The 26,222-nt window shown below is 39.2% G+C and overlaps 2 protein-coding genes across 4 annotated transcripts; one reads left to right on the forward strand and one right to left on the reverse strand.

Annotated features, from left to right (window-relative positions):
• On the reverse strand, window positions 1–7,593 carry LOC119778608 (calsequestrin-2-like). The gene is made up of 3 exons (XM_038277932.1): window positions 7,576–7,593; window positions 3,440–3,529; window positions 1–713 (listed from the first exon to the last, which is right to left on the reverse strand). The coding sequence occupies exons 2-3, from the start codon at window positions 3,486–3,488 to the stop codon at window positions 259–261; spliced, it is 504 nt and encodes a 167-aa protein (XP_038133860.1). The 5' UTR covers window positions 3,489–3,529; window positions 7,576–7,593; the 3' UTR covers window positions 1–258.
• Window positions 7,570–24,859, forward strand: LOC119778607 (NLR family CARD domain-containing protein 3-like). 3 transcript variants are annotated; one of them, XM_038277929.1, is made up of 9 exons: window positions 7,570–7,731; window positions 14,776–14,922; window positions 15,402–15,521; window positions 16,432–16,508; window positions 18,204–19,998; window positions 21,067–21,246; window positions 23,466–23,636; window positions 24,288–24,458; window positions 24,632–24,859. In XM_038277929.1, exons 2-9 carry the CDS (start codon window positions 14,795–14,797, stop codon window positions 24,651–24,653), a joined length of 2,664 nt encoding a protein of 887 aa, XP_038133857.1. In that variant the 5' UTR covers window positions 7,570–7,731; window positions 14,776–14,794; the 3' UTR covers window positions 24,654–24,859. The 3 variants fall into 3 exon arrangements, with proteins under 3 accessions (XP_038133857.1, XP_038133859.1, XP_038133858.1); XM_038277931.1 differs by having other exon boundaries at window positions 18,207–19,998; XM_038277930.1 differs by lacking the exon at window positions 7,570–7,731 and adding an exon at window positions 9,722–9,827.
• The last annotated feature ends 1,363 nt before the right edge of the window (window positions 24,860–26,222 follow it).

Genomic DNA, 26,222 nt, shown 5'->3' on the forward strand with positions numbered 1-26,222 from the left:
CAGTGCAAGACGCTACCTGAGGCATCCCTAGACCTGCCAGACTCCTTAACATCTAAAAAAACAAATCTAGCAGCGGGATAAAGAAAAGCCACAGTGCAAGACGCTACCTGAGGCATCCCTAGACCTGCCAGACTCCTTAACATCTAAAAAAACTAAATCTAGCAGCGGGATAAAGAAAAGCCACAGTGCAAGACGCTACCTGAGGCATCCCTAGACCTGCCAGACTCCTTAACAAACTCCTTGATGAAATTCCTATCCCTATTCCCTCCCACGACCAAACATCTTCGCAGGGGGCTCCTCTTCATCTTCGTCTTCCTCTCTTGTCCTCTTCCTGGAGACAGAGCCGGTCCCTGGAGGTTGGTGGTCTTCTTCGCCCTGTGGTGGAAGGTGGTCATCGTCTTCATCGTCATCGTCTTCATCGTCATCGTTGTCATCGTCTTCGTCGTCTTCTGTCTCAGAGCTATCGCAGAGACCATACATGGAGCCTTCACTAGACCCATCAAGAGACTCACCATTAAAAGGCCAACCAACCTCATGATAATCCCCTATCCTGTCATACACCGAAAACCCAGGTACAATCTCTGCACCATCCGCGGTAAAATCTTCCTCATAGTCATTGGAGGACAGTTCTATCCTGATAAGAAAAGGGAAATCAACCTGATCCGTCATCAGGATGCAGAGCTCCAGGGGAGGATCAGATGGAAGCGGGGCGTCTGGAACAATGAGGAAAAAAATCATTAGACCAGGAACATTAATTAAGGAACATTAAATCACAAAACTCAATGCTTTATTTTAGGTTGCTGGCTGTGCCTGTGTGAGTTAGTCAGATTTAAGTAGATTTAATAAAAAAGAACATCAATCTGTGAGCTAAAACTAATTAAAAAAAACATCTAATCAATGCTAGTGGTTTGGTTAGTGTTAAAAGAAAAAATTTAAATCATTCTAAAAGAACACATACATACAAAAATACACACAAGTATTTATATATATCTATATATCTGTGTATATGATCCTCAGCATCAGTGGGAGGAGCATTTTTCTGATTTCACCGTCACAATGAGGAGTGATCGTTGTAAAGGGAGGACATTTTGCTCGTCCTCACCAGCTTTTTTGCTGACGGCTAATTTAAGAACAAAAAACTACAATATCCTTTAAATCACAAGACCAACATTAAATTGTAAGTTAATTTTCAATTCAAATCTTTTTTTTTACTGGTTAATGGGGTTTAGATTTTTATTTCAGGATGTTAACAATAAAAAATACACTCTAAATGATCCATTTATTTATTTTATTTCTATTACGCTCCCTACAATTACACTAAACTCCCCCTAGGGGGCACGCGTCACCCCTTTGGGAGCTGCTGACCCAGATTATTCATTCGGATTAGTTCAGATTAAAGGACGTTTGTAAACAAACCTTTTTTTTTATTCTTTATCGGGGGAAAAAGTTTCACTGGGTGATTTGGTAATATAATCATGAATCTTTTAGGTTAATTAACTATAAGCAGAAAATTGTCCTAATTAACAGAAATAAAGGCTTAAAAACATCAGGCTTTAAATTTCAGATCTATAATTTCTCAGAATCAGAACCTAGGCTTATCAGACCCCTTCCTCAATGCATCCTAGAGTAGAAATAAAGACTTTTATTAACACATAGAAAGCCCAGAGCAGAAATGGATTTTAGCAAACTTTTGTACTTTTTCTAAAAACTCTAAGAAAGGGTCCTATCGGTCTCCGCCAAGTGACGTCAATTGTTTACCTCGGGCGCGGTACACTATGCCTTTTCCACCTAAAATGGCGTCTTAGCAACAAATGTCACATGACTGGCGGAGACCGATTTTCCTAAATCCGCCCCTGTTTTCAGGCTTATGTTAACTGTAATGACTTATCTTGGACAGGCTGCTATGTAAACAGGCCTTTAGTCCTTCGTTTAGCTATGCTGCGGTTGTTTACACTACACCTTTTCCAACTAAAATGGCGTCTTAGCAACAAAAGTCACGTGACTGGCGGAGACCGATACAGAACCTTTAATGGTTTAGCGAAACCCTCCAGTGTTGAATGTTTTGAGATCTAGAAAATGAGTCCTCAATGAACAAATTGTATTATTACTGGTGACAGATGGGATGAAATGTTTTACATTCACCCGAAGATCCAAACAAGGCCTGAAGAAAAATTAAGAATGAGCTCAGAAATATGTTTAAATAATAAATTGTTCTAAATTGATGTTTTAATTCTACCTTCTCCCTGTAAACATAAACATATCATCCTCCTTTCTAAACTCTTGATTAAACATTTATTCTCTATGTTTCCCTCACACAGTTAGCAATGGCAGCACTTATAATAAACTTACTCAACTTCTAAACATGTTACAGCCCAAAAATCTAAAGGATCTCATTTTTATTTCACAATAATTTTAAACCTTATAGTTGTTTATTGTTGTATCCATGGAGACCATACTTGTTCATCTTGTTTTTAAAGGATTGGAAACCAAATTTACCAAAAATGACCCTTTGAAACCAGAAACTTGAAAATGAAACATTTTTAACACCTTTGGCCTTCCATTAAATTATAAAATATATGCCACCTTAAAAAAGCCTTAACGTTGTTTAATGCATTCCACTAAGGTATCCATGGAGACCAACATGTTTACCAAAGCATTTTTTTAAAAACCCTCCCCTTTCAAGTTCCAATGTAAATAACAATATTAAGTTTATCCTAAAACAATTTATTTTGTATCTCTTAACCATTTCCAGATTAACTTAATCAAAAATTATCCTCTTAAACCAAAATGTGTTTTTGTTTTATATCATTACATTTCTGTTATCATTCCTCCTATTTCCAACCAATAAAAAATCTATTTAATACATATTATCCCTTAAAAACCTTTTTTTAAAACACTGATTAAAAACTTATTTCCTAAACACATTTACTAAACTAAAAAACTTCATCTCTTATTTTTTCCAGTTGTTTAACAGGTTTAAATTCAGTCGACTTCCAAAATACTAAAAATTATAATTATAATTATAACTTTTTAATTAAATACAGAAAGTAAACAGTTTGGCTTGCAAATATATAAGGTTAAATATCCTTCAAATATATTTTAATATTTATTTAATGTAATTTCACCAACATATCCATATAGAGCAAAATGCATTTTATAAAAATCATAGAGCTAGCGCCATCTAGTTTTCAAACATTTCACATCTAATTCAACAAAGGTGTTTCTCTCAAACAGAAATAAGAGTTATTTTCCAATCATTAAATCGCTGTTAACATTCAGTTGACTAAAAACATTTAATCTCTGAGATGTCAAAGATGCTACAAGCTAAGCTAGCTTAGCAGCTAGCTTACATGTAGCCAACTTCATGAAAAAAACATCAAATTAATAATTTTTCTCCTAAAATTTTTCTAAATTAACATAGTAAAAGAGTGACATAAACCTTCCAGGTGATGTCCCGACAAGTTGTTCTCCTCTGGTGCGTTGCTCATCTTTAGCAGGTTAGCAAACCACAGACTGCAGCAAGTTCAACCTTCAAGGTCCAAGTTAGAAATGAGCGTTAGAGATAGGCGTTCCGTGTCCATGGCAACCGATGGGCCAGCGCATGCGCGTTCGTGTTTGAGAGGATTTAGAGAAGCTTGCTAATTGCAGCAGCTAATTAACCAAACAAAGCAGGTTTTTTTTTACAATGATAAAGTTTCATCATCAGCTCAACGGGAGTTCAGTCAAAGTTTGCATTTAATAAGGCAAAGGAGCGAGTTCTAAAGCTCACTGCTCACTTTCTAAGGTTTTCTACCATAGTTTGAAATATTGTACAATAAACCTGAATCTGAATTTGGAAATAAATCTTATTCTGAATAAAATCTGTTTCCAAATTCAGATTTGGAAATAAATTTTATTCAAAATAAATTTTATTCTGAATGAGAGAGGTGTTTTATTTCCGATCGCCACTATGATTAGAGCCCAAATACAAATAACAGAGTATTAGGGCCAGGCTATAGATTTTTTAATAAAGTCACAACATTTCGAGAATAGTCAAGTCGTTATATTATGAGAATAAAGTTGAAAAATAATGAATGAATGATTCTTTTTATTTATTTATTTCAAAGATGCATAAAGGGATCCACCATCAAACAATGATTGAGTGTTTGCAGCATAAAACAGTGTTTCCCAACTGTGGGTATGCGTACCCCTAGTGGTCCATGAGTGCATTGGAAGGAGTCTATGAAAATATTTTATTTCTTAGGTTGTAAAATAAAATGGGGATCAGTTTTGATTCGTGAGGACCCCATAGAAAAATGAAACAAGTTTTTATCAACCAAAAAATAAATAGTATTTTTGAGTTTAGCAAAACAAGGCAGAAAATAGACCGGATGTAGAGAACAGCCTGGGATTGGCTGTTTTTCTCACTGAAATATGGGTGTTCCAAATTCCTGGAGTTTAAATGTGATTATAAGGGAGTTACTCAGAGGAGTTCCAGTTTTAGAAATACAGGTTTTTAATATGATATTATTTAGTATTTTTTCCGATTGCCTGCTTATAACTTCTAGGCAACATATTTACGTTGATTTGAATCTTAATTTGGTTTTATTGGGGTTTTTTTTTGTTGATTTTGTTTTGTTCAGTATAAGTATGGGTCCTTCTCAAAATATTAGCATATTGTGATAAAGTTAATTACTTTCCATAATGTAATGATAAAACTCGAACCATCATATATTTTAGATTCATTGCAAACTAACTGAAATATTTCAGGTATTTTATTATCTTAAAGGGATAGTTCGGGATTTTTGACATGAATCTGTATGGCATCCCCATCACCAGTGTCATGCAATCACACTGACTTACCCCAGGCAGCATTCTGTGAGCAGAGTTCTCGTCCAGCTTTGGTCAAGCCGAAAGTAGTCCGGCAGGTTTGCTAGACCCAGCGAAATAAAACGTTTCTCTTCCCAAAACATTATGTGTTCAAAAGAGTGATATTTTTGCATCCCAAAAACATTGTAGTGGAAAAAGTCACACGTCGTTATCACTTGGTCCTATTTTCTCTCTGTTCGTATCAGTGCGCGCCGTCATTCTGACAGCGAGCTCAACTTTTCCAGCTCATTTCAGTGCTTTCAGTGATGCAGACAGCAGCTGCTGCAACTCCGACATCCTCATCAATGGAAAGGTTCTGTATCTCGGGCATTACTAAATCCCACTCGTGGCAACAGTAGCATTCCACCTCTGTCTGCATTAATTCGCACTTGAAACAAGTGCACCATGATTTGTCGGCCACCCTGGATATCGCAGCTCCAGCTGTGGCTCCTGCGGCTCCGGCTTCAGCTTCCATCACTTCTCTGTCCACCCTCTCTCTTTCTGCCCGATCTAACTCCATTTGTCGAAGTTCATCGTCAGTGTACTCGGGTTCATAAAGATATCCCTTTGGCTCTAAGTGGAAGTCGATGTTTTCCTCGTCACTCTCGTAGTCAGACATCTTCCCCAGTAGTAAACAATTGCGAATCAAACAGGTAGGCCATAGCTGTCAGGTCATGGTGTCGCGCGCACTGATACGAACAGAGAGAAAATAGGACCAAGTGATAACGACGTGTGACTTTTTCCACTACAATGTTTTTGGGATGCAAAAATATCGCTCTTTTGAACACATAATGTTTTGGGAAGAGAAACGTTTTATTTCGCTGGGTCTAGCAAACCTGCCGGACTACTTTCGGCTTGACCAAAGCTGGACGAGAACTCTGCTCACGGGATGCTGCCAGGGGTAAGTCAGTGTGATTGCATGACACTGGTGATGGGGATGCCATACAGATTCATGTCAAAAATCCCGAACTATCCCTTTAATAAGGATTATTTTGGCATACAGCTCATGAAAACCCAAAATTCCTATCTCACAAAATTATCATATCATGAAAAAGGTCTCTAAACGAGCTATGCACCTAATCATTTGAATCAACAAATTAACTCTAAACACCTGCAAAAGATTCCTGAGGCCTTTAAAACTCCCAGTCTGGTTCATCACTCAAAAACCCCAATCATGAGTAAGACTGCCGACCTGACTGCTGTCCAGAAGGCCATCATTGACACCCTCAAGCAAGAGGGTATGACACAGAAAGATATCTCTGTATGAATAGGCTGGTCCCATAGTGCTGTATCAAGGCACCTCAGTGGGAAGGAAAAGGTGTTGCAGAAAACGCTGCACAACAAGAAGAGGTGACCGGACCCTGAGGAAGATTGTGGAGAAGGACCAATTCCAGACCTTGGGGGACCTGAGGAAGCAGTGGACTGAGTCTGGAGTAGAAACATCCAGAGCCACCATTCACAGGTGTGTCCAGGAAATGGGCTACAGGTGCCGCATTCCCCAGGTCAGGCCACTTTTGAACCAGAAACAGCAGCAGAGGCGCCTCACCTGGGCTACAGAGAAGCAGCACTGGACTGTTGCTCAGTTTTGCATGTCATTTGGAAATCTAGGTGCCAGAGTCTGGAGGAACACTGGGGAGAAGGAAATGCAAAAATGCAAGGAGTCCAGTGTCAGTGATGGTCTGGGGTGCCATGTCAGCTGCTGGTGTTGGTCCACTGTGTTTTATCAAGGGCAGGGTCAATGCAGCCAGCTATCAGGAGATTTTGGATGCCTTCATTTGCTGAAAAGCTCCATGGAGATGAAGATTTCATTTTTCAGCACAACCTGGCACCTGCTCTCAGTGTTAAAACCACTGGTAAATGGTATCACTGTGCTCAATCAACCTGCCAACTCTCCTGACCTGAACCCCATAGAGAATCTGTGGGATATTGTGAAGAGAAAGTTGAGAGACGCAAGACCCAACACTGTGGATGAGCTAAAGGCCGCTATCGAAGCATCCTGGGCCTCCATATCACCCAGTGGTGTCAATAGTACACACATTTAGTACTTGAGTAGAAGTATAGATACTGCAGTTTAAAAACACTCTGGTAAAAGTTGAAGTATCAACTTGACCTCTTTACTCAAGTAAATGTGAAAAAGTATGTGCTCCAAAAACTAATTAAAGTATAAAAGTAAAAAGTAATCTTTAAAAAAAAAAAAAAAAGCCAGATGCCACTATTTGAATTGAAAGCTCAATTTTTCGATTATTTAGAAATATTCTTTGAGATAGGGCCAAGGATGAGGGAGGTCTTGTTGGTCTCCATCTCCCGATACGCTCTTGCCTGTGTCCGACCTTTCAGACATTTCTACATCTTTTTCTGATTCCGACATTGTAGCATGGAATAGACAATTCATGTTTGCAGTTTGAAGAACATCTGCTTGCTTCCTTTAACTAACCAATGAGTGTTTGCTTTATATGACTCATCCAATTACACTAGTTTTCACTAGATGTGGATGGAACCAATGATCTGCATTGGATGACGCAGATGACGTGAAATAAATATTTATTAACATTAAACCGAAGCCAAGAGTAAGGAGTAACGTTTGTTTTAAAAATGTAAGGAATAGAAAGTACAGATACTTGTGTGAAAAATGTAATGAGTAGAAGTCAAAAGTAGGAATAAAAATAAGTAATGGAGTAACGCCCCTTTTGTTTTCATCAGCTGTATGAGCGTGCGCACGCAGCTTACCTGCGTGCAATCAGTCAATCAAATGAAAGTGATTCAAACTTCCTAGTTTGAGCAGAGGATCGCAGTTTAAAATAAAAAGCCTGCCGTTTTACTCGGGCAGTGGAAGAAGCTGTGCAAAGTTTGTATTGAGGAACCGAATTACTTAAAAGACAGCCGGTAAGCTTGCGTTTAATCTTGTTGGGAATAGAATATGTGCTGCGCTGATGAGGCATTGAGACGTGATTGCGGGAAATGTTGCTTGTTTGTAGCGTTGATACGCTTATAAATACGCACACGGTGCCTCATAAAAACGCTGGCTTGTAAGGCTTCTCATAGCCAGCGGTCCTTCACATACGGCTATGCCGAGAGAGGGCCGCTGCAGACTGGCTGCGGTTAGACCTGGCTTCAGTCAGCCTCGGAACTCCGCTGGTGCCGTGGTCCTCTCAAGTTCGTCACATTTTCTTTTAAATTACACATTAAATCTGTGAATGGACCGTATGGTGATACTTAAAAATATAATGTTCTCGCCTCAAATGGTCTTAAAACGTACTTTTATTGAACAACAGCAACAGAAAAGAGAACATTTAACTTAGTACTCTGAGCTCTGTGAGTTAAGAAGATGGACCGCCAAGCCAACCAATGAGCAGAAGTTGACTCTCTAGGACACCCCCCCCCCTTCTAATTTGCATAATGAGACAGAAATGCATACAGAAATGTAAACATGACTGGCCGAAATGTGAAACGGGCAGAGAGAAATGTAAAAAGGGCAGACAAAAATAAACAGCGGCAAATAAATAACTAAGTTAAAAAAATACAACGGAAGAATAAAACAGACAAAAACATTATAACATGCACATAAATAAATACTTAAAAATATATAAGTAATTAAAAAATAAAGTTGAAGATTATAAAGGACAAAAAAATAAATAAGGTAAATATTAAAAAGGTAAATAAAGAAGCTAATTAAGAGTTATATACATTTATGTCTCACTTTATAATTTAATTTCTACTTACATTTATTTGTTTATTGTATTTTTGTTGGCAATTAATAATGTATGCTTCTATATTTATTGAGCATTTATTTGTTTCTGTATTTTTAAATATGGCAGAGTTGGTCCTCCATACGACCAAGTATTGAGTGCATAACTACATAATTATTTGAAGGTTGACTTTTTTGTATTAAAGGAATAATACACCCAAAACATGATTAGCCTTCATTTTCTACTCACCCCCATGCTGAACAACACTCTGGAGTACTTTTTTGATATCTCAAATGCATCTGGAGATCTGGGAGGCTTCTTGCTGTCTGCTGACATTCAAATAATGGAGGTCTATGGCGCCCAAGACAGAAAGGTCCATAAAAGTCCACAAAAAACGTGTCAATATTCCTCCATACTGCTCGTCCAATGTATTCCAAGTGTCCTGAGTGGGTAGCATCCAGAATTTACTCGAAACGAAGTCATTTAGAATGTTTTTAGAGCATAAACAGTAGTGTATAGGATTTCCTGAAAGCGCGCACCTGCGCGTTCACGGCGCTACGGAAGCCGGCAGACCAAACCAGATGAAAGTGCGCATTCAGCGTCTGCTCTGCCAATAATGCAAGCGTAGAAGAAGAAATGTGCTGTTTACCTGTGCAAAGAAAGAAACAACGAAAGAAAAATGTCTGAGGACTTCAGTGTTGAGGAAGAGCATGAGTTCTTTGCCGAGCTGAATGCGCTGGTTTGGTCTGCCGGCTTCCGTAGCGTCGTGAGCGCGCATGTGCGCGCTTTCAGGAAATCCTATACACTACTGTTTATGCTCTAAAAACATTCTAAATGACTTCGTTTCGAGTAAATTCTGGATGCTACCCACTCAGAAAACTTGGAATACATTGGACGAGCAGTATGGAGGAATATTGAAACGTTTTTTGTGGACTTTTATGGACCTTTCTGTCTCGGGCACCATAGACCTCCATTATTTGAATGTCAGCAGACAGCAAGAAGCCTCCCAGATCTCCAGATGCATTTGAGATATCAAAAAAGTACTCCAGAGTGTTGTTCAGCATGGGGGTGAGTAGAAAATGAAGGCTAATCATGTTTTGGGTGTACTATTCCTTTAAGAACACTCCAGACTCCATACCAGTTGGTGGCGGTAATGCGCCATTTCGTGCGTGCCAACGACCAGTAAAATTCCATACAGAAGAAGAAGAAGCAGAAACGCCCTCCTCTACTCCACACACTCCTAAAAGGCTCTACTGATTTCATAATTTCACTAGGAGCGTTAGCCAGCGTAAGGTAAAGTTGTTCTAGAAATAAACAAGCTACCTTTGGCGTCAGACACACCGATGTCTTTTTATTCACTGGATTGCTGATAGCCCGTTGGTAGTACAAGGCAAAGTGAAGCCACCGGCCGCCATATTGGTACGCCCTAGGTAGACCGGTCGCAATGTAAACAATACGTGCGCTACAGCATCGATCAACGATGATTTTAACATTTTAATGCATAAAAATAAATATATCACTTTGGACACACAAGCTGCTTCATTGCATCATTAGATCACTGTAATTTATTATACAAAAAATTAGGCACATCACATTGCATAGTCATTATGAAGTCTATAAATCATGTAATATGATTATTAAAAAAGAAAAAAAGAAATGAATGTGTTAATGGAGCACAATATTACAGATGTGCCAAAATTGCTAAATTGATGATGTACATGTAGTGATGAAATTGTTGTGGTAATTGCATATAATTACAAGACTGAATTACAAGTACATGTCTGTTAATGCTGTAGTATTTTTTTATTTTTTGTAATTGAAAATTGTGCATACATGATGCTATTTACTTTTATGTTCTGTCTATGCATAAAACTTTTTGAGTAACTTTTTTTCCCGTCAATATAACATGCAATATATTTCAGTACATGACTTTTTCAAATGGGAAATGCAACAAACACTACAAAAACGACAGCATTATCCAATTAGCAAAAAATTACTACTTTGACATTTTACAGTGAATTACTTTCTATTTATTGTAATTTCTAACATTGGACACAATGTCGATTATGGAGGACCAGCTCTACCATATTTAAAAATGAATACAGAAATAAATAAATGTGCAATACATAAATAAGCATACCATTAATTGCTCCCAAAAATACAAAAAACAAATAAATGAAGGTAGAAATGTTGTAATAATTACCTTATTTATTTATTGTCCGTTATAGTTTTCAACTTTATTAATTGCTTATTTTTCAAAGTATTTATTTATGTGCATGTTATATTTTTCTGTTTTATTCTTCCTTTGTATTTTTTTCCCTATTTATTTCTTCAGTGCTATTTACTTCTGCCTGTCGTAATGATGAAGGCTGCGTCTTAGAGGGTCAACTACTGTCCATTGGTTGGAGACCCGTCTTCTTAACTCACAGAGTGCAGAATATTAAGTTAAAAATATCTGCGAGTCAGTCCGACATAGCCAGACTAATGTTACGCTACATACTGTACTATGGGATACATCGGCGTATATTAGGATTTTCCTGGGTAGTACATTCACTGACTGTGAAGTTACCTCTGAATTGTCTTCCCATAGCCTGCAAACTGTTTGTTTTTATGGCTTGTCTCTGTTGGAGTGGGGAGTACCAATATGGCGGCCAGTGGCCTCACTTTTTTTGGGCGTATCAGTAATCCAGTGATCAGTGGTCAGGCATTAGCCAATACATCACCATGTAATTGAGGCGTGTAGCTTGGTTCTGGTGACAACCTCTCTGCTGTGTTTGTGTGATTGGTTAGTTTGAAGTGAAAGGATAGAGTACTCATTCCTGTCGTAGCTGTAGCAGTGAACTTTTTTTTATATATATACTTGTTCATTATTCTAATTTCTGTTGCTTCTTTGTGCACAAAACGATTAATGTATGTAGGAGCCAAAAATGATAAATGAAGCTGAAAGGGGAGTGAGAGCCTGACAGGGAGAGACTTTTTCAGGACAAGTATAAGGAAGGAAGAATTTATTTATCACCTTTAACAGGCAAAGGAGGGTCACAAAGTTCTTTACTGAAAGCATACAAAAATGAAGTGAAAATAAAAGGTACAAGTCAAAATATTCCTTAAGTTTATGTTTTAAAATCTCTGCTAGTTTAAGTGCAGTGGCAGTTCCAGGATTTCCATAGACGGGTCCAGACAGGGAGCGATGTGTGCTGAGTTGTGGCCAAAAATAATTAAGACCTGAACAAACCGGTAAGGTCTGACTTTTAATCTCCAAACTTTTTTTTCCCCATGTCTCACTGACTGCATATAGAAAGGCTCTAACTAGGCAGGGTGAGCAGAGCTGTGCAGATTTTTTTTTTTCACTTCCTTCTCCGTGCTACACAAATTAAAATAATTTAATAAATAAAATGAACACAGTCGCAGCAAAGCCCTACTTAACAAGTCTGTGCAGCATCTCTCTAAAACAGAACACATAGAGAATGTTCATATGCCTATATTAAATACATAAGGAGATTTACCTCTAAAGAAAAGAAAACTCTGCAATAACTCTGAGAGGTGATACTCAGAAAGATCTTTGAGGTTTTGGGTTTTTTTTCATAAAGGGGGGAGGTTGATGAACTTTGCTTACCTGCTCTGTCTTTCTCATGGAGAGTGATAAACTGCGCTTTCTTTCCCTTGTTTTTCTGAAGCTCAAAGAGGATCCTTATCCGTTTTCTGTCCTACCTAAGTCATATCATGTGTAAAATCTTCTATTTTTTTTATGTTTAATCAGTTGTTAGTGCACAAGTATTTCCGGACAGTTTTCCTTTGAGATTAAGAGATTTTCCCTCAGTTTGTTTCTAATCACATTTCTCTTCCTGCCAGGCCAATGAAATTGCCAGTGAATTGCTGCGTAGTCCGACTAATATAGACCTGGGCAGTGTCGTGCACGAATGCGTTCAATGAACGGCGTTCACTGAATACATATTTTTAGTGAACGGTGAACTGAACAGACCAGTTTTGAAGTAATGAACTTGAACGAGAGGGACGTTCACTCTGAGAATGAGTGACACACATAGCTCATGTTCACATTCAATTGATAAGGGCACTTATTAAGGCAAACACAATGACAGACCAGCATGTCTACTGCTAGCAGTGGTCTGAGCGATTCAGACTCATCTGCTGGTATTTCTGATGCCAATTTTGCAGAGGGCTTGGCGGAGTTTTATGAACGAACAAAGGGAGACTCGGACAGGAAAAGAAAAACTCACATTTCTTTGCAAACTGTGCCCAGCGGGACTTTTCTTTTTCTATTATGAACTTGCACAAAACTGGACCTGCAATCTATTTCAGTCTGAGCTATGCAAGTTCCCTTGCATAAAATCAATGAGTCAATGAGCACTAAACCCCATGACCTCACCAGACACGATTTTTTTGTCGGTTAGGATGCAAAATCGGATTTGTGTTTATAGTTTAAGGTCCGAAACAAGTTCAGGGTCAATCTATACTGATCACAATGAACTTGCATCTATATGTTTTATTTTAGCGTTCAGCAGATTATAACAGTTAAATAATTTTATGCTTTTGACCTGATCAGTGGAGTTGAAGTGGAGTCTTTAATGGAATGTGGATTTACTTTCAGGATCTGCCTTTGGGAATTTTTTTTTTCTTTTTTGGTATTACTTTTCAAATTTTTTTAGATGTTCTCAAAGGATGGATCTGACTATCCATTTTGGTGTGGAGTACCAAACCCGGTTTCCTCTAATGGCTATACTTTCAAATATTTGGATTTTAATTTGGAATTAAACCTTTTCATTTTTTGTTTGGATTTAAATTCAGATTTACTCCCATTTTTTTGGACTTTAATTCAGATTTTCTGTGGATTTAAGTCAAATCTCACTGGATGCCTGGGAATTACACTCAACAAAAATATAAATGCAACACTTTTGGTTTTGCTCCCATTTTCATGATATTAATTAAAAAGATCTAAAACTTTTTACACAACCACAATATAATCATTTCCCTTGAATATTGTTCACTAACCGGACTAATTATGTGATAGTGAGTACTTAACCTTTGCTGAGGTAATCCATCCCACCTTACAGGTGCCAAATCAAGGTGCTGATTGTACACCATGACTATTGCACACTATACTGCCCTCAATAAAAAGCCATTCTGAAAGATACAGTTTTATCACACAGAACAGGGTCACAGATGTCACAAGATTTGAGGGAGTGTTCAGTTGGCATGCTGACAGCAGGAATATCAAACAGAGCTGTTGCTTGAATATTGAATGTTCATTTCTCTACGATAAGACCGCTCCAAAGGCATTTCAGAGAATTTAGCAGTACATCCAAACATCCTCACAACCCCAGAGCATGTTTAACCACACCAGCCCAGAACTCAGACACTTATCATTATACATCTGAAATCTGAGTAATCTGCTCTTTTCTTCCATTTTAATTGCCTCTTTGATAATCGGCTTCGTCAGCTTAGTTAGAAAAAGAATGGCTATTGATCAGTTATGATTTAGAATTTAGTTTAAACTCTGCTGTTATTAATTCCCAGCCAGAAGCACACTATTAAGAATATTTAGTGAGAGGTGTGGACATAAAGTTTTCGAGTCATCTTCTTTAATCAGTCATATGATAGTAAAACGTCATGTGTGAGGGTAAAAACCAAAGTTTGGAGGCCTCAACAGGTTGCCTATAGCCAAACTCTTAGAGCAACACCCTTATGACTTTTCAACGAAACTTCTTTCCCACTGAAAATAACACGTTGACACATCTTTTTTCAAACACGGGGCAACCGGTATGCTGCCCCGTGTTTGGCTGCTAATCAACTGACCTGTTGGGAAAGGCTCTGTCTAAGTCAGGGGTGCTGAAGTGCAGTCCTCAAGAGCTACTATCCTGCAACTTTTTGATGCATCCTGTTTTTAGCCCACCTAAATTTAAATGAGTGGCTCGTTACCATACCTCTGTTGAACTGAATGAGGGGATCAGGTTTGTTAGAAAAGAGATGCATCTAAAAGTTACAGGATGGTCTTGGAATGGACTTGAGCGCCTCTGCTTTAGAGTAATCAGGAGGTCTGGGAGAGATTAGGCTTGACTGTAAAAACACCAAAGTCCGTGAATTTGAACCATTCAGATCCAGATGGTACCTGCTCGACTCAGGTTCCTCTGGTCCTCTACACATGAGGGGAATCAGCGTTCTGCTTTACAAGACAATAACTGGACCCGAACCACTGGGAACTGACTAGTTCTGGTTTCTCTCTTAGACTGACTGAAGTCCAGAAGATGGATAATTTTGATATAGAGGAGGACAGAGCAGAACCTCCAGGATCCAGCTGTCTATCCATGAGGAGTGACAGGTCCAAAGATGAACCTCCATACTTCAGTAAAGAACCTGGACCCTCAGACAAAGAGTAAGGAATCGGTTTCTAACTGATGCATGTGACTCTTCAGTGGTTGGATCTCTGGAAGCTGAACTTGTTGATCTTCAGTGTCTTGTGGAAATGTGTCTATGCTCGGGGGAACAGATCCAGGGGATACATTTTTAAAGTGTGCCTTTGGACAAAAATAGTCCAGTGCATTGTTCAATGCACAAATCAGGATGTATTAAATTGAAGGTTACCTGAAAATGTTTGGCAGCAAAGCAAACTTTTTAATTTACAAACAAAAAACAACGTATCAAGAACGCAGTTAAAAAAAATAAATAAATAAATCCACTGAGATGTGACTTTGTTCAGTTTAATTCACCTCAAGGAGCATCAGACTAGATGTTCTTTCATGAGTTTGAGCTTTTTTAATTTAAATCAAACAATAAATCTGATTCAGATCTTCATATGATAACATAAAAAATTATGGAAATATCTTCATTCTAATGTACATGTTTGTGTTTCAGAGGGCAGAACCATAAACAGAGAGCACAACCTCCAGGATCCAACTGTCCGTCTGTGAGGAGTGACTTTTCCAAAGACGAACCTCCATACTTGAGTGCAGAACCTGGATCCTCAGACTCAGAGTAAGGACTAATTTCTAATAGATGTGATTCTGTAGAGACAGAATCTCTAGGATCTGAACTGGTTGATCTTCAGCTTCTCAATGGTTTGGACTTTGTTCTGCTGGTTTCTCATCAGCATCCAACAGATTACTGACTGGTCCAAAGTCATTTTCTGTCATTCCAGCCTGATAAATCCCAAAACTTGTTCAGATCAGAATCTAAATGAGCAGAGATAGAGACTCGGTGTGCCATGAATCAGCAGACTGGTTCTGGTTCCTTCCAACCAGAGTGAACTGGGCTATAGAAGCAGCTCTCACTGCAATAGGGTCCTTGGTGTCTTTGTCCACACAGTCTTATCAGTGGAGTTGCAGGTTGGGTCTGTCCACATCTTCATCATGTTTCTCAGAAAGCAGAACTCTCACAGCAGCTGTTCACCTGCTGCTCTGTGGCATATCTTTCCTCCCAATTGCAAACAAATCTTAGCGTCACCCTGCCTCTGATTCAATTCAAATTCTATTGGGGTTTTGGGTGGATCAGTGGTAGAGTAGATGCTTCATGTGCCATGGCTGTAGTCCCTCATCCTAATGTCTGGCGTTTGGTTCCTTTTCTGGTTCAATTAGCTGTATGTCCTTCCTGCTCTCTCCACCCACATACCTGTCAGATTCAAGGCTGGCTATTCGCAGGGGCCAAAGGGGCCAGCACCCCCTCAGATCGGATCAGCTGGAAGACAGAACTTTCTCACTTCTCTGTTCGCTCCATGCTGTGAGCTCAGCAGAACCTCGGCTACCATTCATGTTGCAGTTGATCTGAGGAACTCAGAATAAATGTTTCCTAATTTTAGTACATCTCCACAACAAAACACTAAAGCTCATCTGCAGCTTCAAGTTTAAACTGGTTTCAATGGTCCAGACTGAAAGAAATGTCTCCACAGATCGAGGAGCAAACCACAGTGTGGAGAGAAACTCATAGCTGGACCGCTTGCAGCACATCAGAGCAGCTGTGCAGCAGGTAAGACTGAACATCTCCCATCAAAGTTTTCTTCTATCTTCTCTGTTGAACCAATTCCACATCTTTAGTTGGAATTCAAGCTGTTCAAAGTCTTTCTGTGATCAATTATTCCAGCTGCTGTAAATTAAATGATTGTTTTCAACCAACAGCCTTTTGAGTTTGTAGAACTAGTTCTGTTTTTAGCCCTTTGGGCTAAATGCATTTAAATGCATGTAAGTCAACAAATTTCAGTTAAAAACTCTCGACTAAACTAGTTAAGCTTAAATAAACTAAACTACTATTTACACAAAAAAGAAAAGCATGGTTGAAAAGGATAATCACCAAACTGATGCAATATAAACAGTTTAGCATGGATTTTATGTTCTTACTAAGAATTTTGAATGAGCTCAAATGATCTGTTGACTAATTTGGAGCAATTAGAACGTTCAAAGTAATTTACAATGCAAACCCAAAAGGTGACATTATTTTAAAAATAATGTTGCTTGATAAGTAACCAATTACCTTTAGTTAATTAATTCTTAACCTTCTCTGATTGAGCTAGTAGCTTGCAAACATTAAATAACTTTTTGTTCATTATTTTGCTAACAAAATTAAATGAGCATTTGAAAAATCACAGGAAGGTTAACGTTATATTAATGTTGAATCCCCACTGATAAATCTTCTTTTAGTTTTGTAAAGGAGAGCTCAAATATGCTTTCCATGCTTGCAACAAAACTAGCAGCAGTAGTGGAGTTTGAAGATGCAATCCCAAACTCACATTACAGCATTGGAAAACATTATGAATGTTTGTTCGAACTCCTGCGCACCATATTAAAACAAACAAAATAAAATCCATATTTTTCCATTTTCATACATTTTTGAAAAAGCTCCAGGGAGCCTCAAGAGTTTGTGGAGCCAAGGGTTGCCGTGCCTGCCCTAAACCAATGAACATGGTTAATATCATTGTATAATGCACTAAAGATCTCATTTTCTTCTGACAATAGACTCTAGTTACAAGATAGATATTTATATTTACAACATGGAATCAGTCTAACAATCTTTTAAAGGACCAAATCAGTGCTGCGTCATTTCCAGTCTTTAATTACCTCCACTAAGGAGGTTATGTTTTAGGAGGGTTTGTGTGTTAGCCTGTCTTTCTCTCTGTTTAAGGTATAACTTGAAAAGTAATTTACAGATTTTAATAACATTTTACCAGGGGGTCCCTCATGCCCAGGAACAATCAATACAATTTTGGTGATGTTCCAGATAGAAATCTGGATACAGTATTGTTTTAAAAGATTCTCTAACATTGTGAGATAGGGATATTTGTCAGAATAAGAAGTTCCCCACTAAACCAGAATGTGAGAGCAGTGACTATCGATAGCCTCTGCATTGGAGGTATTTTACTGAAGACAAAAACGCAAAAAAATATGTTGTTGGTTTGTTAGCAGGAACAATTCAATACTTATAAATGGATTTTATGGATTCTTTTTTTTTTTCACCAGAGTTGTGCCATATGCCAAGAAATAATTTATTTAAATATGCATGTTATAGCTATTGGGGTAAGTTACAATTTATTGTAACATCCAATCCAGTCTCGGCGCAGATAGTATTCATATTTAAATGGCATATCTCACTAATGATCCCACCTCATTTTTCAGATGGTTTGGTTCTAACTTCATCACTAAATCTGTTTTCTTTTCTTCTTTGTTTCAGTAGATGTTGGTCTCCAGGAGGTTCTAGAGGAACATAAAATCAGTCTGAGGAGGAGATGTGAATGTGTGACTGAAGGAAGTGATGAAACGGGAAGTAGAACCCTCCTCAATAGGATCTACACTGATCTCTACATCACAGAAGGACAGAGTGAAGAGGTTAATACCCAACATGAGGTGAAGCAACTGGAGAGATCTTCCAAGATACAGACCCTCCATGATTCTCCAATTAGGTGCCATGACATCTTTAAAGCCTTCGCTGACCAACATGGAGCCATCAGAGTGGTTCTAACCATCGGTGTCGCTGGTGTTGGAAAAACTTTTTCGGTGCAGAAGTTCACTCTAGACTGGGCAGAGGGCTTGGAGAACCAAGATGTCAGTGTGGTGGTTCTGCTTTCCTTCAGAGAGCTGAATCTGATCAGAGATCAGCAGCACAGTCTTCTCACGCTGCTCCATGTTTTCCATCCAACACTCCAGAAGCTCCCAGTAGAGAGGCTGGCTGTCTGTAAACTTCTTTTCATCTTAGACGGCCTGGATGAAAGCAGACTTTCTCTGGACTTTAGCAACAGTCAGCTTGTTTGTGACGTCACACAGAAATCATCAGTAAACATTCTGCTAATGAACCTCATCAAGGGGAACCTTCTTCCCTTGGCTCTCGTCTGGATAACTTCCCGACCTGCGGCGGCCAATCGGATCCCTCCTTCTTGTGTTTCCAGGGTAACAGAAGTACGAGGCTTCACCGACGCCCAGAAGGAGGAGTACTTTAGGAGGAGGTTCAGCAATGAAGAGGAGAAGTCCAGTAAGATCATCTCCCACATCAAGACCTCCAGGAGCCTCTTCATCATGTGTGGGATCCCAGTGTTCTGCTGGATCACTGCTACGGTTCTGGAGAACCTGTTGACCACAGAGCAGAGAGGAGAGCTGCCCAAGACCATGACTGACATGTACTCACACTTCCTGCTGGTGCAGACCAAGAGGAAGAAGAACAAGTACCAAGAAGGACATGAGACGAGTCCATATGAGCTGTGGGAGGATGATGGGGAAGTTCTTCTAAAGCTGGGAAGGCTGGCTTTGAAACATCTGCAGGAAGGAAACATCCTGTTCTACCAAGAAGACCTGGAGCAGTGTGGTCTGGAGGTCACAGAGGCCTCGGTTTATTCAGGAGTTTGTACAGAGATCTTCAAACGAGAGAGCCTGCTCTTCCAGAAACCAGTCTACTGCTTTGTTCATCTGAGCATCCAAGAGTTTCTGGCTGCAGTTTACATGTTCCACTGTTTGACCAGCGGGAACACAGAGGTGGTGGAGGACTTCCTGGGAGACGAATATGGTGAAACATCTCTTGAGGAATTCATGGAGGAAATCATGGAGCAGTCCCTCCAGAGTCCAAATGGCCACCTAGACCTGTTTGCTCGCTTCCTTCATGGCCTCTTAGTAGAGTCTAACCAGAGCCTCTTGGGAGGCCTGCTGGGTCAGGTGGAGAACAGTCCAAGAACCATCCAGAGAGTCATCAACACTCTAAAGGAGATGGACACTGATGATGTCTCCCCTGATAGAAGCATCAACATCTTTCACTGTCTGATGGAGATGAAAGAGCTCTCAGTTTATCAGGAGATCCAACAGTTCCTGAAATCAGAGAACAGATCAGAGAAGACGCTCACAGAGATCCAGTGCTCAGCTCTGGCCTACATGCTGCAGATGGCAGAGGAGGATTTGGATGAGTTAGACCTGGAGAAGTATAACGCATCAGAAGCTGGACGACGTAGACTGGTTTCAGTTGTCAGGAACTGCAGAAAGGCTCGGTGAGTCCAGATATCTTCATTGTGTGATGCTGATTCAGCTTTATTGTCCTCCTTGTTCTTCATTGTTTAAGTTGTTTCTGGACATTTAAGAAAAAATGCACATGCACAACCCTGTACCCGCTCCCTAGAGGGAACACCAATGAAACGTGTGCAAGAGCATGCACAAGCCTGATTCTCCTTGTGCATGTTCTGTTTAGAAGTTGCTGTTCATGTTCATGTCAATTTCACAGGGAAGATAAAACTATTCAATAAACGAAACATTACCCGCAACATATTTGGCTCAATATCCATTTACATAAACTATTTTCATTAATTTCAGACAGAACTATCCACATACTTGTATTATATTAAACTCCACTTACAATATTCACCATTGTTCAGAACCATTTCCCTTTTTCCTCTGAGTACGGAGCAGCCAGCTCACTTAGACTCACAACCAAGACTTCGTAGGATACACCAGGCCTGACCTTCAAAACAGGCAAAAAGAAGGCTGCATTTGTTGGTCACATAATGAGGAGTCTTCCAATGTGAACAGGCCACGATGCCTCGCTATGACGCAATAGGCTAACAAATCTGGCCTTCGGAGGATGCAGCCCCTGAATTCGAATTCAGCAGTTGTCATCACTTTTGAACCTGCTCTTTTTGCCTTTGTCAATGTAGCTAAATGTAGAGACACAGAAGGTCTGCAGCTTAACCAGAACTTGAAAAGACTGAAGAGTTTTGCTATAGTGTCAAACACAGGATATTGATATGTCGTCCGTTTCAAAAAGCAGGTTTAACAAACTAAGACTCAAATCCTCAACTCTGTATTGATTTAGCCTAAGGTTGAAAACATGAGTTTTCAGTCTCAAAACGGCTGCTGTGAGTTAATTGCTCCCGACCAAGTTAGCTCTTGGGACAATGTTACTATGGTAACAGGAACAGAGGTTTAAGTAAACCTGCTTTCTGAAATAGATCCCTGATGTTGATCAGATGATATCACTGTTTGCTCATCATATTTTTAATTGTGTTTCTAATGTAGATTGTCTGATTTAATTAGAAATTAGTTTATTTCTCATCTTATCACAGACTTGGTGGCTGTGATCTCTTTGAGGCTGAATGTAAGGTTTTGGCCTCAGCCCTGAAGTCTGACCTCCTGACTGATGTGGAAATAGAGAAGATCTATGGAGGTGAATCCTTTGAAGACTCTGGAATGAAGACTTTTTGTGAGATACTGGAGAGTTCAATCTGCAAAGTGAAGAAACTGACGTAAGTTTTCTCTTCAACTCAAATTGTTCAGATAAATTCATATTTATTTCAATTCATTCATTTTTTCTGATATATTTTATCTAATAACCGCTCCTGTCCAAATACGATTCCTCAGACCTTTTACCTTATAAATTCATTGTTTTCCTATTTCAGATATTCTTAATATTGAACTTTAATTTCAAGCTGTTCAAAATTAGGAAAATCAGTTAAAGGATTTTAAGTAATGATGGAGATGTTCCAGAATTACATTTAGTTCTTCTAAAGCACAAACCAGAACCACAAACATGTTAGAATAACTAGAATAAAATCACATGTTCTTAAAAAGTTATGTTTTAGAAGATAAGACATCTAAAGAACAACATCATCAGATTCCTCCATCTTAGCTTTCTCGTTATGCTGCTGTTCTGTTGGACTGGGACAGAGAGAACCTGTCCTCTTCAATATGTCAGCTGAGCTGACAGATTAGGTTGGAGCCACTTTTTTTTTTTTTCAGAAAACTTTTTACTTTTACTACCTACGTTTGTACACAAATACCTGTAACGTTCTACTCCTTCGTTTCTCCAAATTGGCTCATTACTTCTATACATTACGATAAACTCATGACATAACAGTTGCAATGAAACGGGGAACATCAGAAAGAGAACCGTCCAGTCCAAACAACAGTAAAATTAGAGGCATAAATTTTAGTTGGACAATAAAAACAAAACAAATGCTGAAAAATAAACGCTGCCAGCCTGTCCTAGAAAAATTCTTAACACTCAGGAATTGCTATACACAAAACCTGAAAAAGAACAAAATCAAGCAAAACTCTCATGATTCTCCTTAAGCCTGGTATACACTGTTTGTATGATTTGCCTTTATGATTGCACGCAGCTACAGCTCACACTGTATGATGAAACCGCAGGGTTTAAAAGTTCACAGCTCACGATGTATGTTCTGACACTGTACGACCCTGTGCTCTTATGCGATCTACCTCCTCACACTGAGTGTTTACAAACTACGTTGGACTCAGCTCCGCAGTTAGATGGCTCTACTCAGACTCTCCTATCCAGAAGTCAGACGAGTAGAATACTCGAATGGAATAGAAGCTCACTAGAGTGAAACGCGCTGCCTTGGCAATTTATGCAATTTTGTGTGTGAAAGCCCAAAAAAGAAAAGGTGACAATGTATTTGGACAAAGACAAGGCTGAGCAGACGTGGTTACTACGGTCTGTCAATTTTACAGAAATGACTACATTTTACTCATTCCCCTGCCATGCTTCTGTGTTTTCATCTCAGATGATGAAGAAATTCCTTGTTTGCACACTGAGCAATTTGCCCACGACGGCTGACTGAAATTCAAACGTTTGATTTTTCTCCCGATCCTCCCGATTCCTGATCTTGAGAGGCTGATCACCCCTCGTAACCCCCTTTACACTAAACAATGCACGTTGCACGATCAAGCTGTAAGTCGGTCCGATTGAAGTATTCTTGCACGACTGCAAAGTCGGGCCAAAAAGGGTAAAAAAATCACACATTGTATGCCCGGCTTTAATTAGGCTTTCAATTGATATACATGCACACTTTCAGCTCCGATGTCGCTATACTCTATACTAGAAATGCAAAAAGCTCTCTCAGTCTATCAAATTGTCAAAAGTGAATAATGTAATTCGGAAAAAAAAGTTATAGAATTTTAAATCATGCAAAAGAATATTAGTATCAGTCAGATGAATAATGAACTAGAGGAAGTATTTTTATTAGAAATGTAAAGCAATCAAGTATGTTTTAAGGCAGTGTCTAAGCAGCATCATACACAGATAAAACATATAAATGCAAAACAAATAAAGGCTAAAGGCCAAGACCAGGTCAAATTTAAATAATTTTAAACTCATCTGCCTTGTTTACATAATGTGTTAAAATCTGCTGAGTTATCTCTGTCCAGCTCCATCTCAAATTGTGACTCATTCCGTGTTACAACCAAGGCATCTGTATTTTAAACATGTCAAACATGTGTCAAAGATCTCTGATTCTGAAAACTCTCCACATGGATGGGGAAGGGGGAAGTGATCGGTTCTGATGCTTCTATTTCTTCTTACCTTTTTGATGTGGCTTGTGTTATTCTGGTTCTGGATTGTTTGGCAGCGCTTCCCTTTGTCCAACACAGATTTCTCCTAGAAGAGACTAAGAAACGCACCTGCTTCCTGTTAAATTTAGCCAATAATATTTTACTTTCTTTTTAGATTGAGTAACTGCAGTTTGTCGGAGATCAGCTGGGCTTCTTTGGGCTCAGCTCTGGAGTCGAATCCATCCCATCTGAATGAACTGGACCTAAGCTGGACCAACCTAAACCCTGGAATGAAGGATCTCAGAGGGTTTCTTGAGTCTCCCCTCTGTAGACTGCAGACATTGAAGTAAGATGTAATTAATATAAAAATAAGACAGCATTTTAGATAAAATAAAATTAGAGAGTCAGAAAACACCAATCCCATGAAATGGCTCCAAGCCGTGCCTCCTCTACCTTTTAGTAGGTTTCTTATGGCTGATAATATGCATTTTATCATTGATGACACCCGATTCGGCCTCTAAAACCGTACGTTTTATTCGTACTATTTACTTTATTGTTTTTATCTACTTTAATTACAATGTACCCATTCAAAACACAAACTTTTTTTATTGCTATGCATGTGTTATACTCTGAGTTGTTCTAGTCGGAGTTGATTGAACTAATTCACAGCAGCCTTTATGAAACTGAAAACTCAGAAATTCCAACCTTAGGACAGTTAGCTCAATTCAGAGTTGAGGATTTGAGTCTGAGTTTATTAAACCCTTTTATTGAAACATACTGCTGATGACTGCTGGAGTCCTGTTTGGGTTTTTGTCTGCTTTGAGGAAAGCCCATTTAGGTGAACCAGATGGCTCCTCCAGGGCCCATCATGCCTTTGATTTCTCCTTCTCTCTGCTGAAGTCAGCAGGTCTTTAGTATAGCAGCATCATGTTGGTATTAATTGTCCTAACCTGCATCCTGTTGGATCAGCTCACATCTTTCTATTCTTCTAATCCAGATTGATTCAATGCGGTTTGTCAGGGATCAGCTGTGCTTCCCTAGTCTCCGCTCTGAAGTCAAACCCCTCACATTTGGAACACCTGGACCTGAGGATGAACAGGTTGAAGAAGTCAGATGTTCAGCAGCTGCAGGATCTTGTAGAAAGTCCAGACTACAAACTGACAACTCTGTAAGTAGATGATTGGAGTGAATCCAGCTGCTCCACTGCTGCTCTGAACAGGACTAAAGTTCCTGCTGCTATTTATCCTGGATGTGCTGCATCACTGACTGACAGCTGATGGAGAGAGAGAGAGGCTGGAAACACTCATTGATCTCCTCTCTTCATTCTTATTCTCTCTGCAGGGAGTGGAAGTTACCAACTTAGTAGAGAAGAGAAGCTGATCTATGTCCTGATGATCTACAGAGGTTGAAGCTGCATTTTAAAGAGATTCTGACTGGATCCTGAGGATGAACTGAGTTTATAGATTTTTTTTTTATCTCTTTATTTGATCCTGTCTGTCATTAAGTGTCTGATATTGTTGGATCAATGATGATGAAATTCAAGCTAAGCTCCATTCAGTGCCTCTGTTGAAGTTTGATAGCCTGACGTAGTCCGACTCAATTCTAGTCAGAATATGAGTCTGATACTGCTCCATAGAGCTGTGATTATGGGGCGTGTTTTGAACGAACCAGGAAAAAAAATGCCTCTGCACTCAATTGGATAGACCTACAACCAATAAGAGCAACGGAGTGCGTGACGTATGTTAAGCGAGGCATAGTTGTTGTCCACAAAAATCAAAGCGTGCAGTTTCACGCCTAGAATAAGAAGATGAGCCTTGATCGCGTTTCTCTGTTCCTCTTTTAAAATTTATTTGCTGTCGATATCTTCTAGAACAGACCTAATAGCAGAATCTACTCACCCAAACTCTCCAGCGGCAGCCATTATTGTTGTCACCCAAGCGCGCTTTGGTCACGTGGTTGATTACGTTACTGTTGATCATCTGTCCATCATCGTATAAAGCCTGCCCTGACAATTTGATTGGATCGCCTGACAGTGGGCTTTAATACTCGCGCTACTATGGAGCAGAGCCAGACCGAACTTCCCCGAACTCAAACCTTGTGGGCGGGACTAAGTTCGGACTGGCACCCAGGCTAGAAGTTTGATCTGAATTTGATCAAATTGTAAAGTTTCTTTTTTTTTCTACAATTTATTTTCAGCCTGTAACCCAGAAATCTGTAATAAAGCTCAATTCTAAAGTTTTCAGGCTGCATGTTTGCGTCATTGTGATCTAGTTTTTGGATGTTTATTTTAGATTTTTTTTGTAGATGTTAAGGCATCTCTGCTCATTTGATCTGTTGCTGCAAACAGCTCAGTGAGGAAATTATGGGTTCTGAGGATGAAGCTTTTCTACAGTATTTGACATCTATCATACAAATAATCATACATTGTTATTATGCCTCTCACAGTGAACCTGCTCCTAAGATGACAATTTCAGACCCCTCCATGATTTCTAAGTTTTCAAATACTTATTTTCCTCACTGTAACTGCAGCAGCCTGAGGTCCGACTCTTGAGCCTAAATTGTTTCAACATCAGCTTTGGCATCAAGCAGGAAAGGTGGATATTTCTAAAATGACAAGGTTGATTTCCATTGACCAATTCTAAGCCACAACAATACTCTCAACAGACTCTGTTCATCGCTAGCTCCAGATTGGAAACGCACGGAGACTGCTGCATCCGGCTCAGCTTTGCTGGATCACAGAGATAATCACAGTTATCCTCATCCAATCAGTCCTATTTCTTCTGTGTTAACATATCTCCTGCAATAGAATGAAGAACCCCTGAAAGTAGCTTAACCTACCGTACTTTCCATTTACTTTTCCATAAAGTCACAGGAAGAGTCTGAACATTCATAGTAAAAACATATACATTTTATTTGATGTGAAATGTGATTA

This window comes from Cyprinodon tularosa, unplaced genomic scaffold, assembly GCF_016077235.1.
Source record: "Cyprinodon tularosa strain WSP-4 unplaced genomic scaffold, ASM1607723v1 ctg136, whole genome shotgun sequence".
Classification (NCBI taxonomy): domain Eukaryota; kingdom Metazoa; phylum Chordata; class Actinopteri; order Cyprinodontiformes; family Cyprinodontidae; genus Cyprinodon; species Cyprinodon tularosa.

Coding starts and splice junctions, on each gene's coding strand:
- LOC119778608 (XM_038277932.1), bottom strand. CDS start 3,488: ATGAGCAACGCACCAGAGGAGAACAACTTGTCGGGACATCACCTGGAA. Junction 714..3,439: donor GTCGGGACATCACCTGGAAG/GTTTATGTCACT, acceptor TCATTGTTCCAG/ACGCCCCGCTTCCATCTGAT.
- LOC119778607 (XM_038277929.1), top strand. CDS start 14,795: ATGGATAATTTTGATATAGAGGAGGACAGAGCAGAACCTCCAGGATCC. Junction 14,923..15,401: donor CCTGGACCCTCAGACAAAGA/GTAAGGAATCGG, acceptor TTTGTGTTTCAG/AGGGCAGAACCATAAACAGA. Junction 16,509..18,203: donor TCAGAGCAGCTGTGCAGCAG/GTAAGACTGAAC, acceptor TCTTTGTTTCAG/TAGATGTTGGTCTCCAGGAG.